This window comes from Eumetopias jubatus, unplaced genomic scaffold (genome assembly GCF_037043125.1).
Source record: "Eumetopias jubatus isolate StellerSeaLion01/CBP00866 unplaced genomic scaffold, mEumJub1_p1.0 scaffold_11, whole genome shotgun sequence".
Taxonomy (NCBI): Eukaryota; Metazoa; Chordata; class Mammalia; order Carnivora; family Otariidae; genus Eumetopias; species Eumetopias jubatus.
Window position 1 is genome coordinate 3,628,888 of NW_028274817.1, and position 18,177 is coordinate 3,647,064.

Sequence of the window (18,177 nt, forward strand, 5' to 3'; positions counted from 1 at the left end):
CAAAGAGACGGTCGTTCACAGAACCACTGGAGATGACAGGAATAAAGCCACTAAATCTTCACTGGGTTCAAATGGCAGGTGACGAGGGCCCAGCACACTGACGCTTCCTGCCACAGGAGAGTACTCGGCCCTCTCCAGACTCCAAAGCAAACCGCTCAGAGCACTTATCCATTTCGGAAATGCCTCCCCCCCCCCAAAAGGCACCCCATCTCCAAACAGGGCCAGAGTCACAGATCCGCTTCCCGGGGACCAGCTACGCAGAAGCAATCACGGGGACACTGTGATCACCCCAGCCTCCCCCCCCCCCCGCCACGGCTCGCCCCGGGAGCCGCCCCCGCTCACCCTGCCTCCGTTTCTTCTGCAGGAATCAGGGCTCCCCTCCCCACCTTCCTGCCAGGACTGCGGCCCCTAGACTCAGTCCCCTGTGGCTGGGACGTGTCCTGCTTCTGGTAGTGTCCTCACTGCTCACGCCCAGGGCCTTCCAGAGAGCAGAGCTCAGCCCACGTGTGGGAATCAAGGAGCCAGTGAGCAGGGCTCCCTCTCTGCTGGGAGGACGTCTCCCCTCCACTCTGGAAGAACCAGGCCAACGCAGGAGCACACCGGTGCGTGCCTTTGGTATTCGCGGAATCACGGACAGGAAGGCATCAGAAACAAGAACCAACAAACTTTTCCTTTTATTTCTCTATTTCCTGACCCCCATCCCTTCCCTCCTCCTTTCTTTCGCCTTTTCAACCCATCGCTAGACCGGTGCCCTGTGATTTTGGTCCGGAGCAGAAACGAGGAGGCAAGGGGTCCCAAATGGTTTCCAGGATATGACAAAACTCTTAACTCTTGAACTGGGTACGGACAAACGCTGCGGGGTGGATGTCACTCACACACTCAGCCGCTGAAACGGATGAAACCTTCTATGGCCAGGAACCCCACAGGGGAGCTTTCTCCAGGACACCAAGCTCTGGATGTGGGAGTCATCCCAGGGAACTGCCCCCCCCCCCCGCCACCCCCGGGAGGCTCCTGGCCCTGCTTTCTTCTCCCACCCTCCCCGGCCCTGCACTCTTTACGACGCCCAGGGCTCTGTCTTCACGCACACGTGCGCACACACACACGCACACACGCCCCAGGGAAGAAGCAACAAGCAGCCTCGCTTCACGCCCAGCACCCTGGAGGAGAAGCTGCCGACCCCAGCGAAGCTGCCCCCGGGGCTCAGGCCCCCTCTCCCTCATCTCTCACAGCCTCTTCAGACAGGGCCAGCGCAGAAGCCGACTGCCCAGGATTGAGCCGGAGGAAATACTCCTCCATTTGCAACGGGCTGGTTTCGGCGTGGGCCCTGGGACCCCACAGGAACTCGTAGCGGGCAGGGTCGCTGCCGGGCACCTGCCGGTACTCCACGTACCCTTCCTGCACCCAGACCTTGGTGAGGAGCTCCCTGGGCTCCCCGTAGATGATGTGCTCCTGGCCTGCATACACCCCCATGAAGGCCAGCGCTTCCCACACCTCCTCCTCGGGGGCACGGTCATCCTCCACGAGGATCACCCCCAGGACGTAAACCAGGAGGCCGTTCTTGGGCATGCCCTGCTCACCGCTCAGCATCCCGTCACAGGTGAGGCCCAGGACCGGGACCAGGACGTAGGAGTGGTCGCTGGGGTCCACTTCCTTCACATGCACGCCAAAGACCAGCTGCATGCACTGGGAGGCCTGGCCCAAGATCACAGGGAAGGCAACCTGGGCGTCGTTGCCGATGACCTCCAGCATCTCCACCTGGCTGGTGGGCTGCTGGGTGCGATACTTGAGGAGCAGGAAGGCCACCAGGTGGGCCGCCTTCAGGTGGAGTGTGGTTTGCAGCGGGGGCGGGGCCGCTCCAGGCTCCAGCCCAGGGCCAGAGCCCTCCTCCTCCGGGGCTGAGCCTGAGAGATCTTCAGACAGGCTCCAGGGAGCGGCTGCCCCGGCACTGGGCGGCGGGCAGGCACTCAGAGGGCTCTGGGGAGGGCTTGGAGACCCAGCGGCAGACCCGTCCTCTGGGGTGTCTGGGGTGTCGAGGAACAGGGAAAAGTAAGAGGAGGAGGAGGACAGTGAGGAGGAGGAGGAGGAGGAGGGGGAGGAGGAGGAGGAGGGGGAGGGGGAGGAGGGGGAGAGGAACTCCTCGGCCTCCGCAGCCCAGGACAGCGGTGCGGGAGGCAGGTGCTCGGCCTCTCTCGGGTCCTGAAGCTCTGCCTCCAACTTCTGGAGCTCCTTGCTCTCACCCAGAGGCATGATGACTTCCGTCTGGCGGCAGGCACCCGGTGCGGCCCGGTGGGCGCAGGCGACCCAAAGGCCTGGGAGAGAGACGGGGCGGGAGGAGCCTCGGCTGAGGAAGGGCCCCGTGGCAGCTGTGACAACGGCGACTCCGGGTCTCCGTGCGGGCACTCCCTGGCCTCACAGGGGTCTCTCCCCATGGGCCGCCTGTCCTCCGAGAGACCCAAGGGGGAAGCCAAGGGCCTCCTCCCTCTGCCCTGTGACCTTAGGAGTCCTGCCTGACACCAAGGCCTTCGCCTCCCAGGTCCTGAGTCCCCTGGAGGAGGGAAGGAGGGGGCACCTCAGGGCGCAGACTGGGAGTGCAGCCCAGGGTCCCCGGGGGCAGGCAGGAGGGCTGGGTCTGACTCCGGGAGGTCCCCACTGCGGGACACCGGGGGGGGGGGGGGTGAGGGGGGGTGGTCCCCACTCAGCGCACTCGGGGGACTCACCTCTGCCCTGGCAGGGCCCGGGCCCCACCCCTCTGCTCGCCTGAAGCAAAAGCCTCAGCACAAGACCACACAGCCCTGAGCCTGAACAGAAGGACGGGAGGGCGGCCCCATCTCACCGCACTGCCCGGGGCCTCCCAGGTTCCCGGGGAAGGGGAGGCTGCTGCGTCCTTGACTCCTGCCAGGGCCCAGGATCCTACCTCCGCTGACCTGAGTTCAGACCCTCAGACCAAGGCCTTTGCCTCCCTGAGAGCAGGGATCTGGAAGGAAGAAGGGGCTCAGCCCCAGACTGGCCCCGCATAGAGTTCCCAGGGCTGACAGTGGGGGCAGGCCAGGCTTCTGGGGCGGGTCCCCTCCTCGTTCTGGCAATTGGGGTCCACTCCCTTCCCTCGGGGTCCTCACCTGGGACTCCTGTCACCCAGGTGGGCTTCCTCAGATGACCTGATGCTGTCCTCTCAGAGCATGGTCCTCGCCTCCCTGAGAGCTCCCAAGAGCCTGAAAAGGCACCTTGGATACTGTGATTTATAAGTAAATGTAGGTTTTGCTCTTTGTCCACAGGCGCTGGCTCTCTGCTCTCAAACTTTTGCAATTTCCAAAGTGTGGGGAATGATAAATGTGTCGTTTGTTAATGTCCAGGAGGTGACTTTGGGCAGCACCTTTGGATGGGGGCTGGGTGCCAGGAGAACCAGCCAGGGGGCTAGAGGGTGGGAACTTTCAGTCCCCCCACCCCCTGAGCACAGGAGAGCGCAGAGGGGGGTAGCCATTGAGTGAGGGAGCCTCCATCAATCCCCAAAGGGACAGGCTCAGAGAGCTTTCAGGTGGGTGACATGGAGGTGTGGGGGGAGGGGCGCACTCAGAGGGCATGGAAGCTTCTCCACACCCGTGCCCTCCCGTGGCCCACGCAGCTCTCGCGTCTGGCTGTTCCCGAGCTACATCCGTTGGCAAGCACCCGGGGGTCTAGTGAGTGAGTTGTGTGCCTGAGTTCCGTGAGCTGCTCCAGCCCGTTCGGGGCAGCGGCGGACGGGGTCCTGGGAACCTCTGCTTTAGGGCCTTTTGGTCACAAGCACCCAGAACAACCCAGGGCTGGCCAAGTGACCACCCAATGGTGGGACGTTCTTGTAGGCCCGAGCACCTACTCTGTGGGGAAGCTGCTGCCATCTCTGGATAGAGCCTCAGAGCTGCCTTGAATTCCTAGACTCTTTGTGGGCGGGTGAGATCCACTGTCGTGGGCAATGCCCCCTCCATCTTGCAGTTGGTACCAAAAGGCATCTCCACCACACGCGGTTGTTACCAAAAGGTATCTACACCACATCTCCACCACATGCAAGATCACAAAGGGCTGGCTGTGGGGCCTGGCCCCCCTGTCCTGGGTTGGGGAGTCCCTCAATCTCCGAGTAGGTTCCTCTTTCTTCCTGCCAGGGCCTGCCCTTCCTTCCAGCCCCCGACCTGAGACAGAAGCCATGTGCCCCTCAGACCAAGACCTCAGCTCCCCAAGGACTCCCCACCTTCCGGCCCATGGGACAAGTGAGCATGCCACCTAGGGCCACCGCTGACTGTTCCTTCCGGGGCTGACACCAGGGCAGAGGTAGACTCTGTGCAGTCCTTTGTTTTCTGAGATGGGGGCGGGGGTAAGGTCAGCCCTCCTTCAGGGTCCTCGTACGGCTGCCTGGGGGATCCTGGGATCCTCCCTCTGCCGCCTCGATGTTTCCCACCGGCCAAGGGCCTCACGTTCCAGAGAGCCCCCAGGCCCAACCATGCGGCAGAGGAGCCACATCCAGCCATCCCTGCTAGGCCCTCCCTGGGCTGAGAATGGGGAAACTGGACTCTCGTTAAGGTCCCTTCTCTTTCGAAGTGGGGGGAAACATTCATACCCTCCATCCTCCCAAAGGGTCCTTTTCTTGAGTCCTGGCCGATCTTTGAAGTCTTTTCTCTGCTGATCAGGTATGGCTCCCTCTGTAGAGCTGAAGTCAGCCCTCTGAACAGAATCTCACCTCCCTGAGAGCGGCAGGGAGTGGGTGCACCACCCGCAGCCTTCCCTGCCTCCGCCCTCGGAGGGTGCCGAGCGTGGGAGAGTGGGGCCCACTCTGCCTGGATGGGAAATGCCCTCAGCATCCTTCAGGGGTGCATACTGATTCCCATCAGGGCCTGCCACTCTCCCTTCTGACCCACAGCGTCCTGCAGAGCACGTCCCTCAGAACCTGAGGAAAGGTGTGGGACGGCTCCTCAGGGTGCGGCCCAGGCAGCAGAGGCCTGAAGCCCCGGAGCTGACAGTGCGCTGCGTCGGACTTGGGTGCTCAGTGGCCCTGTCTGCGGTGGGACGGGCGAGCCCCTGGCTCCACGCTCAGAGCAAGTACCTCACCTTGACCACTGGCACTCCCCTGCGCCTCCCCTGCTCTGGGACCTTAGAGGCTCCTGCCTCGGACCTAGGCCTCCACTCTGAGCTCTGGAAGACCCTGGAGGAGAAAAGGAGGAGTCACTTCGGGGTGCAGACACAGAGCACGGCACACGGGCCCCACTGGGGCAGGAGGGCTGGGGCGGACTCTGTGAGGTCCCCATCCGTCCAAGCTGGGCGATCCCCTCCTTGGCCCCTCAGGGGACTGCTATTTCCCCTGGCAGGGCCTGGGCCCCACCCCCGCAGCCTGAGGCCACAGGGTCACAGCAGGACCACGCAGCCCTGGGACCCCACAGAAGGTAAGCGAGGGGGCCCACCTCTGCCCACGCCTGCCAGAGGTCTAAGGGCTCGTCTCGGGATCCCAGGGACGGCCAAGCTCGGGTGCCGTCTGTGCTGGGATGGGCCCACCTCTCCGTCTAGTCCTTGACCCCACGGAAGGCCTGGGAAAACTCCCTGTGTTGACCCGAGGCCACCCTCCTGGTGCCGAGGCCTCATCCCTGGGAGACGCCAGAAGGAAAATTCAGGAGACACAACTTGGCCCACCGATCGCCCATCTCCCCAGGGCTGGCAGCAGCGGCAGGGTAGGCCCGGGCCCTAAGGATCCTGCTGTGGGAGGCAGCCCCTCATTTCTCATCTGCCCCCCACCTCAGGGCCAGACCCAGAGCCAGGGCACCTGCGTCCTCTGCTACCTGAGTGCAGACCCTCAGGCCCCGGCCCTCCCCATCCTGAGAGGAAGGATCTGGAGAGGAGGAGGGACTCAGCCTGACAGGCCCCACCCAGGGTTCCCAGGGCCGCCAGGTAGGGGTGGCACAGACTTCTGGGCCCTCCTTCCTGGTCCCGACGGGTGGGTTGGGAGTCACTCACTGCTCCCCCGGGTGTCCCCACATTGACTCTTGGCAGGAGCAGGGGCTCCTGTGTGTCTCCCAGATGGGCTTCCCCAGATGACCTGACCCCGACCTCTCCCAGCATGGTCCTCAGCACCCTGAGAGCTCCGAGAAAAGGGGGAGGAGCCAGCACGTCCTCATCCACGGCCACGTCTCCATTTCCCACTGACTCCGGGCTGGGGTCCAGGGTCTCTCAGCCCTCCCTCTGCAACTTCAGCGTAAAGCCCAACAGGACCTGGGCCTGCCCCTCTGCCCCGCTGAGGGAGGCCCTGCTCCTTCGATCCACCAAGGACCCCAGGTTCTCGGGAGACTCAGATGCAGAAGTCCGGCCGCACTGGCCACGTGTCCCCATCCCGCCCAGGGGGGCCTCCCTAGACTGACCTCATGGGTGGGCTTCTGCAGGGCTCCCCTCTGTCCTCCCACAGGGTTTAACCCTGGCCTCTGCACGCCACCCCCCGCCACTGGGGGACCAGGGCCCTCCCCTCTGCCCACGTGAGCATCTGCTCCTTTCATCGGGCCCTCACCTCCGTCTCTCTGAGACCCGGATTCGGAAGTCCAGACTCACTACAGGTTCCAATCACCCCCCTCCCCCCAATGGACCTTCCCTGACTGACGCTGTGCCGGGGTCCAGGGTCCTTCACTCCTCCCTCCGCAATCTTAACACGAAGCCCAGCAGGACCTGAGCCCGGCCCTCTACCCACCTGAGGGAGGCCCTGCTCCTTCTGCCAAGGCCCCCAGAGTCTTTGAGACCTGGATGTGCAAGTCGGGACTCACCAGGTGCTACCAACCCGCCCGCCTCTCCCCCGCGGACCATTCCTGACTGACGCTGTGCTGGGGTGCAGGGTCCCTCACTCCTCCCTCTGCATCCTCAGCGTGAAGCCAGCAGGACCGGGGCCCGCCCTCTGTCCAGGCGTGTGAGACCCAGCCCCTTCTGCCAAGGCCCCCAGAGTCTTTGATACCTGGATATACAAGTCCAGACTCACCACGTGCTCCCATATCCGCCGCCCCCTCCCCCCCCTCACGGACCTTCGAGCATTGACGCTGTGCTGGGGTCCAGGGTCCCTCACTCCTCCCTCTGCATCCTCACCGAAAAGCTGCCGACCAGATGGAGGCCCTGATCCTCCCGCCAAGGCCCCCAGCGTCTTTGAGACCCGGATGCGGAAGTGCGGACTCTGCACGTGCTCCCTTCCCCCCCTACCCCGGGGACCTTCCCTGACTGACGCTGTGCTGGGGTCCAGGGTCCCTCACTCCTCCCTCTGCATCCTCAGCGTGAAGCCAGCAGGACCGGGGCCCGCCGTCTGTCCACCCGAGGGAGGCCCTGCCCCTTCTGCCAAGGCCCCTAGACTCTCGGGAGACCCGGATGCAGCAGTCCGCCGCACTGGCCGCGTGGCCCCTTCCCGCCCTGCGGCCTTCCCGGACTCACCCTGGGGCCCGACCTCGGTGAGGTCCCCTCTGTCCTGGGCTCCTGAGTCCCTCGGTCCTGCCCCCGATCGATCCCCACCCCGGCACCACTCGGACTCCCTGGGGCTGCCTGTGCCCCTGCCCCGTCCCGACCTGGCACCCTTCCCCTCTGACCCAGGTCCTCAGCTCCCTCAGACCCCCGCCGCGCATTTCACCGGACGCACCCACCTGTGGCCACCCTCCCCGGGGGGGCCCCCAGGGCCGGGCCGCGGCAGGGCCCGAGTGGCTGGACCTGAGCGGGGAGCAGTGGCCCCCACAGTCCTCCCTCTCCCCCCGCAACCCGCTCCAGGGAGGGCCCGGGCCCGTCCATCTGGGGACCCCTGTCCAGTGCCCCGGGCCGCGGCGGGAGGGGCTCAGCGGGACGACGCTGTCCCCTGGCGGGGTCGCTCGGGGCTGCCGGCATGGCGACCTGGCTCCTGGGGGACCCCGCACTCTGTGCTCCCTCACGGGTGCGTCTACCTGCACGCCTGGCGTCTCCCGACCGAGGTCCGTCCTCCCACTCACGGAGGTCCCGGCGTCTCTCAGGCCTCCGAGGCGGAAGTCGGCGCTCGTCACATCCGGACCCCACAGGAAGGGGTCCCTTAGGGTGCCAGCACGTGGGGCGCAGATGGGTTCCGGGGTGGGCTACGTGGGGCAGGAGAGGGGAGCGGCGTGCCGAGTCCGGACTTCCGCATCCGGGTGTCACAGACGCTGGGGCCGTGGCCGAAGGAGCAGGGCCTCCCTCCGTTGGGCAGAGGGCCGGGCTCAGGTTCTGCTGTGCTTCACGGTGAGGATGCAGACGGAGGAGGGAGGGACCCTGGACCCCAGCACAGCCTGGGTCCTGGAAGATCGTGACGGGGGGGGGGCGTGGCGGCGTGGATGGGAGCACGTGGTGAGTCCGCACTTCCGCATCCGGGTCTCACAGACGCTGGGGCCGTGGCCGAAGGAGCAGGGCCTCCCTCCGTTGGGCAGAGGGAAGGCCGCAGGTCCTGCTGGGCTTTACGGTGAGGATGCCGAGGGAGGACTGAGGGACCCTGGACCCCAGCACAGCCTCGGTCCTGGAAGGTCCGTGACGGGGGGGGGGGGGGGGGGGGGGGGGGCGGGGGCGGATGGGAGCACGTGGTGAGTCCGGATATTCGCATCCGGTCTCCCAGGCGGTGGGTCCTTGGAGGAAGGAGCGGGGCCTCCGTCGGGTGGGCAGAGGAGAGGGCCCAGCAGTAACCGGAGTCAAGGTATGAACTCTGGGGAAGGACAGAGGAGGTCTCCCAGACGGTGGGCCATAGTGTCTGTCCCGGAAGCTCTCTGGGGTCCATGGGGATACGTCGCGAGTGCCGCCTTCAGGTGCTGGGTCTCAGAGAGTCCGGAGGTCTGGTGTAAGGAGCAGGGCCTCTAGTTGGCAGGCCGGGGGGGGGGGGGGGGTGCGGGGGGAGGAGGGCCCAGGTTCTGTCAGGAGTCAAGGTGAGGAGCAGAGGGAGGAATGAAGGACCCTGGACCCAGTAGGGAATCAGTCCTGGGAGGCCCCTGAGCGGGAGGAGGACGAGTGGCGTGTCCAGACTTCCACATCCGGGTCTCAGAGAGGCTGGGGGCTGGGGTAGGAGGCAGGTCTTCAGGTCAGCAGCAGGGAGGGCTCCGTTCCTGCTGGAATCCAGGTGAGAACACTGAGGGAGAACTGAGGGGGCCCTGGACCCCAGAACAGAGTCATAGACGGGAGGCTCTGGAGCAGCCGTCCGCCTGAGGCGCACCCCCGAATTTGGCCTTGGATCTCAGGGATGTGCGGGGCGGTCAGAGGGGAAAGGACTCGGGACAGCAGAGGGCAGGGCCCCACGTCTTGTTGGAGACCAGGAGGGAGGCCGGCTGAGAGCCGAAGACCATAGAGCCTGAAACAGACAATGATTTTGTTGCCCTTGGGCTCCTTCTTCCATGTGCCCCAAGGTGGGGGGGAGCAGCTGAGGTATTGACTGACGTCTGCAGCCCGGGTCTGAAGGAGGTGAGCCTTGGTCTGAGGAGTCGGGCCTCAGGTCAGCAGAGGGTGGAGTCCCAAGACCCTGAGGGAGGCCTGAGCAGACACCCACCCAGACACAAGGTTCCCAATGAAGTCCTGCCCCAGTGGTCAGTCCTGCGAGGCCAGGCCAGGTGTCAAGAAAAGTAAGGGCCCCACTATCTCCTCTGGGTCTCAGCGGGTGGGTGGCCTTGGCCTGCAGGATGCATCCTGGGGTTAGAAGAAGGGATAGTTCCAGGTCCCGCCGAAAGTAAACAGGAGCACCTTGCGGACAAAGAGTGGACTCCCACCCCAGGACAGAGGGGCCGACCCCGATCTCAGCTCTTTGTGAATTGGGTGGGGTGCAGGGGGAGGGCGTGGAGTGCTGCCTCCTCACCCTCCGAGAGGAGGGTGAGGACCATGCTGGGAGAGGTCGGAGTCAGGTCATCTGGGGAAGCCCACTTGGGAGACACACAGGAGTCCCTGCTCCTGCCAAGAGTCAGTGTGGGGACCCCCTGAGGGAGGGGTAAGTGGCTCCCACCGCACCCCTCGGGACACGGAGGGGATGGCCCCGAAATCGGTGCAGCCCCTACCTGGCAGCCCTGGGAACCCTGGGTGGGGCCTGTCAGGCTGAACCCCTCCTCCTCTCCAGCTCCCTGGTCTAAGGGAGGGGAGGGCCTGGGGCTGAGGACCTGGACTCAGGTAGCAGAGGAGTCAGGGGCCTTGGCTCTGGCTCTGGGCCTGGGGCCGGGGGGGGGGGGCGGCGGGCGGGGCAGGAGTCCTTGATGGGGAGATGAGAAATGAGGGGCTGCCTCCCACAGCAGGATCCTTAGGGCCCGGGCCTACCCTGCGGCTGCTGCCAGCCGTGGAGAGACGGGCGATCGGTGGGCCAAGTTGTGTCTCCTGACTTTTCCTTCTGGCGTCTCCCAGGGATGAGGCCTCGGTACCAGGAGGGTGGCCTCGGGTCAACACAGGGAGTTTTCCCAGGCCTTCCTTGGGGTCTAGGACTAGACGGAGAGGTGCGCCCATCCCAGCACAGACGGCACCCGAGCTTGGCCGTCCCTGGGATCCCGAGACGAGCCCTTAGACCTCTGGCAGGCGTGGGCAGAGGTGGGCCCCCTCGCTTACCTTCTGTGGGGTCCCAGGGCTGCGAGGTCTTGCTGTGACCCTGTGGCCTCAGGCTGCGGGGGTGGGGCCCAGGCCCTGCCAGGGGAAATAGCAGTCCCCTGAGGGGCCAAGGAGGGGACCGCCCAGCTTGGACGGATGGGGACCTCACAGAGTCCGCCCCAGCCCTCCTGCCCCACTGGGGCCCGTGTGCCCTGCTCTGTGTCTGCACCCCGAAGTGACTCCTCCTTTTCTCCTCCAGGGGCTTCCCGAGCTCAGAGTGGAGGCCTAGGTCCGAGGCAGGAGCCTCTAAGGTCCCAGAGCAGGGGAGGCGCAGGGGAGTGCCAGTGGTCAAGGTGAGGTACTTGCTCTGAGCGTGGAGCCAGGGGCTCGCCCGTCCCACCGCAGACGGGGCCACTCAGCACCCAAGTCCGACGCAGCGCACTGTCAGCTCCGGGGCTTCAGGCCTCTGCTGCCTGGGCCGCACCCTGAGGAGCCGTCCCACACCTTTCCTCAGGTTCTGAGGGACGTGCTCTGCAGGACGCTGTGGGTCAGAAGGGAGAGTGGCAGGCCCTGATGGGAATCAGTATGCACCCCTGAAGGATGCTGAGGGCATTTCCCATCCAGGCAGAGTGGGCCCCACTCTCCCACGCTCGGCACCCTCCGAGGGCAGAGGCAGGGAAGGCTGCGGGTGGTGCTCCCACTCCCTGCCGCTGTCAGGGAGGTGAGATTCTGTTCAGAGGGCTGACTTCAGCTCAACAGAGGGAGCCATACCTGGTCAGCAGAGAAAAGACTTCAAAGATCGGCCAGGACTCAAGAAAAGGACCCTTTGGGAGGATGGAGGGTATGAACGTTTCCCCCCACTTCGAAAGAGAAGGGACCTTAACGAGAGTCCAGGTTCCCCGTTCTCAGCCCAGGGAGGGCCTAGCAGGGATGGCTGGATGTGGCTCCTCTGCCGCATGGTTGGGCCTGGGGGCTCTCCGGAACGTGAGGCCCTTGGCCGGTGGGAAACATCAAGGCGGCAGAGGGAGGATCCCAGGATCCCCCAGGCAGCCGTACGAGGACCCTGAAGGAGGGCTGACCTTACCCCCGCCCCCATCTCAGAAAAGAAAGGACTGCACAGAGTCCACCTCTGCCCTGGTGTCAGCCCCGGAAGGAACAGTCAGCGGTGGCCCTAGGTGGCATGCTCACTTGTCCCATGGGCCGGAAGGTGGGGAGTCCTCGGGGAGCTGAGGTCTTGGTCTGAGGGGCACATGGCTTCTGTCTCAGGTCGGGGGCCGGGAGGAAGGGCAGGCCCTGGCAGGAAGAAAGAGGAACCTACTCGGAGATTGAGGGTCTCCCCAACCCAGGACAGGGGGGCCGGGCCCCACAGCCAGCCCTTTGTGATCTTGCATATGGTGGAGATGTGGTGTAGATACCTTTTGGTAACAACCGCGTGTGGTGGAGATGCCTTTTGGTACCAACTGCAAGATGGAGGGGGCGTTGCCCACGACAGTGGGTCTCGCCCGCCCACAAAGAGTCTAGGAATTCAAGGCAGCTCTGAGGCTCTATCCAGAGATGGCAGCAGCTTCCCCACAGAGTAGGTGCTCGGGCCTACAAGACCGTCCCACCATTCGGTAGTCACTTGGCCAGCCCTGGGTTGTTCTGGGTGCTTGTGACCAAAAGGCCCTAAAGCAGAGGTTCCCAGGACCCCGTCCGCCGCTGCCCCGAACGGGCTGGAGCAGCTCACGGAACTCAGGCACACAACTCACTCACTAGACCCCTGGGTGCTTGCCAACGGATGTAGCTCGGGAACAGCCAGACGTGAGAGCTGCGTGGGCCACGGGAGGGCACGGGTGTGGAGAAGCTTCCATGCCCTCTGCGTGCGCCCCTCCCCCCACACCTCCATGTCACCCACCTGAAAGCTCTCTGAGCCTGTCCCTTTGGGGATTGATGGAGGCTCCCTCACTCAATGGCTACCCCCCCTCTGCGCTCTCCTGTGCTCAGGGGGTGGGGGGACTGAAAGTTCCCACCCTCTAGCCCCCTGGCTGGTTCTCCTGGCACCCAGCCCCCATTCAAAGGTGCTGCCCAAAGTCACCTTCTGGACATTAACAAACGACACATTTATCATTCCCCACACTTTGGAAATTCCAAGAGTTTGAGAGCAGAGAGCCAGCGCCTGTGGACAAAGAGCAAAACCTACATTTACTTATAAATGACAGTATCCAAGGTGCCTTTTCAGGCTCTTGGGAGCTCTCAGGGAGGCGAGGACCATGCTCTGAGAGGACAGCATCAGGTGATCTGAGGAAGCCCACCTGGGTGACAGGAGTCCCAGGTGAGGACCCCGAGGGAAGAGAGTGGACCCCAATTGCCAGAACGAGGCGGGGACCCGCCCCAGAAGCCTGGCCTGCCCCCACTGTCAGCCCTGGGAACTCTGGGCGGGGCCAGTCTGGGGCTGAGCCCCTTCTTCCTTCCAGATCCCTGCTCTCAGGGAGGCAAAGGCCTTGGTCTGAGGGTCTGAACTCAGGTCAGCGGAGGCAGGATCCTGGGCCCTGGCAGGAGTCAAGGACGCGGCAGCCTCCCCTTCCCCGGGAACCTGGGAGGCCCCGGGCAGTGCGGTCAGATGGGGCCGCCCTCCCGTCCTTCTGTTCAGGCTCAGGGCTGTGTGGTCTTGTGCTGAGGCTTTTGCTTCAGGCGAGCAGAGGGGTGGGGCCCGGGCCCTGCCAGGGCAGAGGTGAGTCCCCCGAGTGCGCCGAGTGGGGACCACCCCCCCACTCACCCCCCGACCCCCCCACCCGGTGTCCCGCAGTGGGGACCTCCCGGAGTCAGACCCAGCCCTCCTGCCTGCCCCCGGGGACCCTGGGCTGCACTCCCAGTCTGCGCCCTGAGGTGCCCCCTCCTTCCCTCCTCCAGGGGACTCAGGACCTGGGAGGCGAAGGCCTTGGTGTCAGGCAGGACTCCTAAGGTCACAGGGCAGAGGGAGGAGGCCCTTGGCTTCCCCCTTGGGTCTCTCAGAGGACAGGCGGCCCATGGGGAGAGACCCCTGTGAGGCCAGGGAGTGCCCGCACGGAGACCCGGAGTCGCCGTTGTCACAGCTGCCACGGGGCCCTTCCTCAGCCGAGGCTCCTCCCGCTCCGTCTCTCTCCCAGGCCTTTGGGTCGCCTGCGCCCACCGGGCCGCACCGGGTGCCTGCCGCCAGACGGAAGTCATCATGCCTCTGGGTGAGAGCAAGGAGCTCCAGAAGTTGGAGGCAGAGCTTCAGGACCCGAGAGAGGCCGAGCACCTGCCTCCCGCACCGCTGTCCTGGGCTGCGGAGGCCGAGGAGTTCCTCTCCCCCTCCTCCCCCTCCCCCTCCTCCTCCTCACGGTCCTCCTCCTCCTCTTCCTTTGCCCTGTTCCTCGACACCCCAGAGGACGGGTCTGCCGCTGGGTCTCCAAGCCCTCCCCAGAGCCCTCTGAGTGCCTGCCCGCCGCCCAGTGCCGGGGCAGCCGCTCCCTGGAGCCTGTCTGAAGATATCTCAGGCTCAGCCCCGGAGGAGGAGGGCTCTGGCCCTGGGCTGGAGCCTGGAGCGGCCCCGCCCCCGCTGCAAACCACACTCCACCTGAAGGCGGCCCACCTGGTGGCCTTCCTGCTCCTCAAGTATCGCAGCCAGCAGCCCACCAGCCAGGCGGAGATGCTGGAGGTCATCGGCAACGACGCCCAGGATGCCTTCCCTGTGATCTTGGGCCGGGCCTCCCACTGCATGCAGCTGGTCTTTGGCGTGCATGTGAAGGAAGTGGACCCCGGCGACCACTCCTACGTCCTGGTCCCGGTCCTGGGCCTCACCTGTGACGGGATGCTGAGCGGTGAGCAGGGCATGCCCAAGAACGGCCTCCTGGTTTACGTCCTGGGGGTGATCCTCGTGGAGGATGACCGTGCCCCCGAGGAGGAGATGTGGGAAGCGCTGGCGTTCGTGGGGGTGTATGCAGGGCAGGAGCACATCATCTACGGGGAGCCCAGGGAGCTCCTCACCAAGGTCTGGGTGCAGGAAGGGTACGTGGAGTACCGGCAGGTGCCCGGCAGCGACCCTGCCCGCTACGAGTTCCTGTGGGGTCCCAGGGCCCACGCCGAAACCAGCCAGTTGCAAATGGAGGAGTATTTGCTCCGGGTCAATCCTGGGCAGTTGGCTTCCGCGCTGGCCCTGTCTGAAGAGGCTGTGAGAGATGAGGGAGAGGGGGCCTGAGCCCCGGGGGGCAGCTTCGCTGGGGTCAGCAGCTTCTCCTCCAGGGTGCTGGGCGTGAAGTGAGGCCGCTTGTTGGTTCTTCCCTGGGGCGTGTGTGCGTGTGTGTGTGCGCGCGTGTGCGTGAAGACAGAGCCCTGGGCGTCGTAAAGAGTGCAGGGCCGGGGAGGGTGGGAGCAGAAAGCAGGGCCAGGAGCCTCCTGGGGGTGGCGGGGGGGGCTGTTCTCTGGGATGACTCCCACATCCAGAGCTTGGTGTCCTGGAGAAATCTCCCCTGTGGGGTTCCTTGCCATAGAAGGTTTCATCCGTTTCAGCCGCTGAGTGTGTGAGTGACATCCACCCCGCAGCGTTTGTCCGTACCCAGTTCAAGAGTTAAGAGTTTTGTCATGTCCTGGAAACCATTTGGGACCCCTTGCCTCCTCGTTTCTGCTCCGGACCAAAATCACAGGGCACCGGTCTAGCGATGGGTTGAAAAGGCGAAAGAAAGGAGGAGGGAAGGGATGGGGGTCAGGAAATAGAGAAATAAAAGGAAAAGTTTGTTGGTTCTTGCTTCTGATGCCTTCCTGTCCGTCATTCCGCGAATACCAAAGGCACGCACCGGTGTGCTCCTGCGTTGGCCTGGTTCTTCCAGAGTGGAGGGGAGACGTCCTCCCAGCAGAGAGGGAGCCCTGCTCACTGGCTCCTTGATTCCCACACGTGGGCTGAGTTCTGCTCTCTGGAAGGCCCTGGGCGTGAGCAGTGAGGACACTAGCAGAAGCAGGACACGTCCCAGCCACAGGGGACTGAGTCTAGGGGCCGCAGTCCTGGCAGGAAGGTGGGGAGGGGAGCCCTGAGTCCTGCAGAAGAAACGGAGGCAGGGTGAGCGGGGGCGGCTCCCGGGGCGAGCACTGCGTTGGAGGTGTCCTGAGTCCTGGTGCCTGGGCGTGATGGCTTCTGTGCGGCTGGTCCCCGGCACGCTGGGGTATGACAGCGGTCCTCCTTGGAGAAGGGGTGCCTCGGGTGTGGGAGCGGAGTCTGAAATGGATTAATTGCTCTGAGAATACCCATTGGTCCTGGAGAAGACAGAGCACTCCCTGTGACAGGAAGGAAGGGTGTTTGCTGCCTTTCAACTGCCTCAGAAATTCTGAGCACAAGAAAGAGAGTTCTGTTGCCTTTCCAACATAGGGTCTGTGGAGAGATCGGAACCCTTGTACACCCTTGTGGGAACGTAACCCGATAACAGCTGTTCTGGAAAAGTGTGTGACGGGGCCTCAAAAAATTAGAAATGGAAATGACTGTATGAGCCAGCAATCCCAATTCTGGGCGTACAGTTAAGGTCTTTTTTTTTTTGAAGATTTTATTTATTTATTTGACACACAGAGGGAGGGAGAGAGAGAGAGAGAGAGAGAGGGAGAGAGCACGAGCAGGGGGAGCGGCAAGCAGAGGGAGAAGCAGACTTCCCGCATGAGCAGGGAGCCCGATGCGGGACTCGATCCCAGGACCCCGGGACCATGGCCTGAGCTGAAGGCAGCGGTCTAACCAACTGAGCCAACCAGGCACCCCTACAGTTAAGGTCTTGAAGGCTGGGTGTCAAAACTCCTCTGTGTACCCATGTTCACGGCAACAGGATTCCTGATAGTTGAAATGTAGGTACGTTCATGTGATTCATAACGCAGATATATGGTTGGGCATTCAATGACCAAAATGCATTTCTCCTATATATTTGGTCTTGGTCCAGAGTCCTGGCTCTGAGCTCCCCAAACCCTCTTGCAATTCCAAACCCTGGAGAGTGATGAAGGTGTCTTTTGTTACGTGCCTGAGGTGACTTTGAGAAGCACCTAGGGAGGGGGCCTGATTGCCAAGTGCACCAGCTAGGGGGTTAGCGGGTGGGACCTTTCAGTCCCCCCACCCCCTGACCACGGGGGGAGGGCAGAAGGGCTGCCGATTGAGTGGGGGAGCCTCCATAAAACCCCAAAGGGACAGGCTCAGAGAGCTTTCAGGTGGGTGACATGGAGATGCGGGCAGAGGGGCGCACTCAGAGGGCATGCAAGCTTCTCCGCACCCCTGCCCGCCTCCCGTGGCCCACGCAGCTCTCGCGTCTGGCTGTTCCCAAGCTACATCCGTTGGCAAGGAGCCAGGGGTCTCGTCAGTGAGTTGTGTGCCTGAGTTCCGTGAGCTGCTCCAGCCCACTCAGGGCACCGGCGGACGGGGTCCTGGGAACCTCTGCTTTAGGGCCTTTTGGTCACGAGCACCCAGAAGAGCCTAGGGCTTGCGACGGGCAGGAGTGGGGTGGGCCGCCTGGTAGGACTGGGCCCTTAGCCTGTGGAACGCGCTGCTGTCTCCGGGTGGAGAATGGCAGAAGGGAGGTGACCGGTGGCCGCGCTGCCGGAGCCACCCCCGCTGTGTCACACTGCTGTCCGGCTGCTCGCAGGCTCGGCCGTCGGCTGTCCGTTTCGATTGCCCGCCTTGTGGCCGCTCCAGGGGCAGCACGGGAGCGTTCCTCAGGAGGGGGCAAGCTTCTAGGCGCGCTTCTGGGAAACCGGGATCACAGAGCCCTCCCCCTGCCCTGCACGTCCCGGGTGTAGGGCTCGTCTTTCCTCCATGGTTCCAAAGTCAGCGTGTCCGTTCAGTAATCAAACTGCATTGTTTCGTCCCCCCCCCTTCTCCCCCAGGCCCTCTTGTCTACAGGGCTCCTGTGCAAGAGGGTCTAAAGCATTTTCACAGACCAGCGTTGTCCTAGAAGGGAACCGAAAAGACTCGTCATTGTCAAGAGGTGGGCAGGATGACGACATCTTGAATTTCCAGCATTTTTTTTTTTAAAGATTTATTTATTTGAGAGAGTGAGAGAGAGCACGAGAGGGAAGAGGGTCAGAGGGTCAGAGGGAGAAGCAGTCCCCCCCGCTGAGCAGGGAGCCCGATGTGGGACTCGATCCCGGGACTCCAAGATCATGACCTGAGCCGAAGGCAGTCGCTTAACCAACTGAGCCGCCCCGGCGCCCCTTTCCAGCAGGTTTTGAAACGGGTGTCCATAACCCTTTGCATCCCGATCGCTTATCGCGTGAGGGGGAGAGGAAAGAGCAAGGCCTTCCCGGGAAGGCTGGGTGAACACCCTCACCGCCTGGTGGGTGCAGCAGGAGCAGGCCGAGGGGCCCAGGCAGGCAGTCCTTGTTGCAGACTACAGCTAGCCAGGCTAGGCCCGCACGGTGAGTCCAAGGCACAGGGGTCTGCGTTGGATCTGTCCAGAGCGCATGGAGGCCTCCCGGTCCCAGGGATGGGCCCCCCCGGGGACGTGCGGCTTCCGTGGGCATCCCGAGTCAGGAGTGCACTCACTGGTCTGTGTCGGAAATGCCACGCCCCCGGGCAGCTCTGTCTCCCTTGGTCGCAGGAGAGAACAGGCCCTCTATCGTGCACGTCTGCAAGGGACCGCGACGGTCCAGGACGGCCCCCAAGATGTGCGGACAGATTTGGGACCCCCCCACCACCCCCCA

General features: G+C 63.9%; 2 protein-coding genes across 2 annotated transcripts; one reads left to right on the forward strand and one right to left on the reverse strand.

Moving 5' to 3' along the window:
* Positions 1 to 1,053: 1,053 nt before the first annotated feature.
* On the reverse strand, positions 1,054 to 2,645 carry LOC148162966 (melanoma-associated antigen 8-like). The gene has a single exon (XM_088028910.1). It carries the CDS (start codon positions 2,245 to 2,247, stop codon positions 1,201 to 1,203), a length of 1,047 nt encoding a protein of 348 aa, XP_087885036.1. The 5' UTR covers positions 2,248 to 2,645; the 3' UTR covers positions 1,054 to 1,200.
* A 10,663-nt stretch (positions 2,646 to 13,308) lies between these two features.
* LOC148162967 (melanoma-associated antigen 8-like) lies at positions 13,309 to 14,713 on the forward strand. The gene has a single exon (XM_088028911.1). It carries the CDS (start codon positions 13,703 to 13,705, stop codon positions 14,711 to 14,713), a length of 1,011 nt encoding a protein of 336 aa, XP_087885037.1. The 5' UTR covers positions 13,309 to 13,702.
* Positions 14,714 to 18,177: the final 3,464 nt, after the last annotated feature.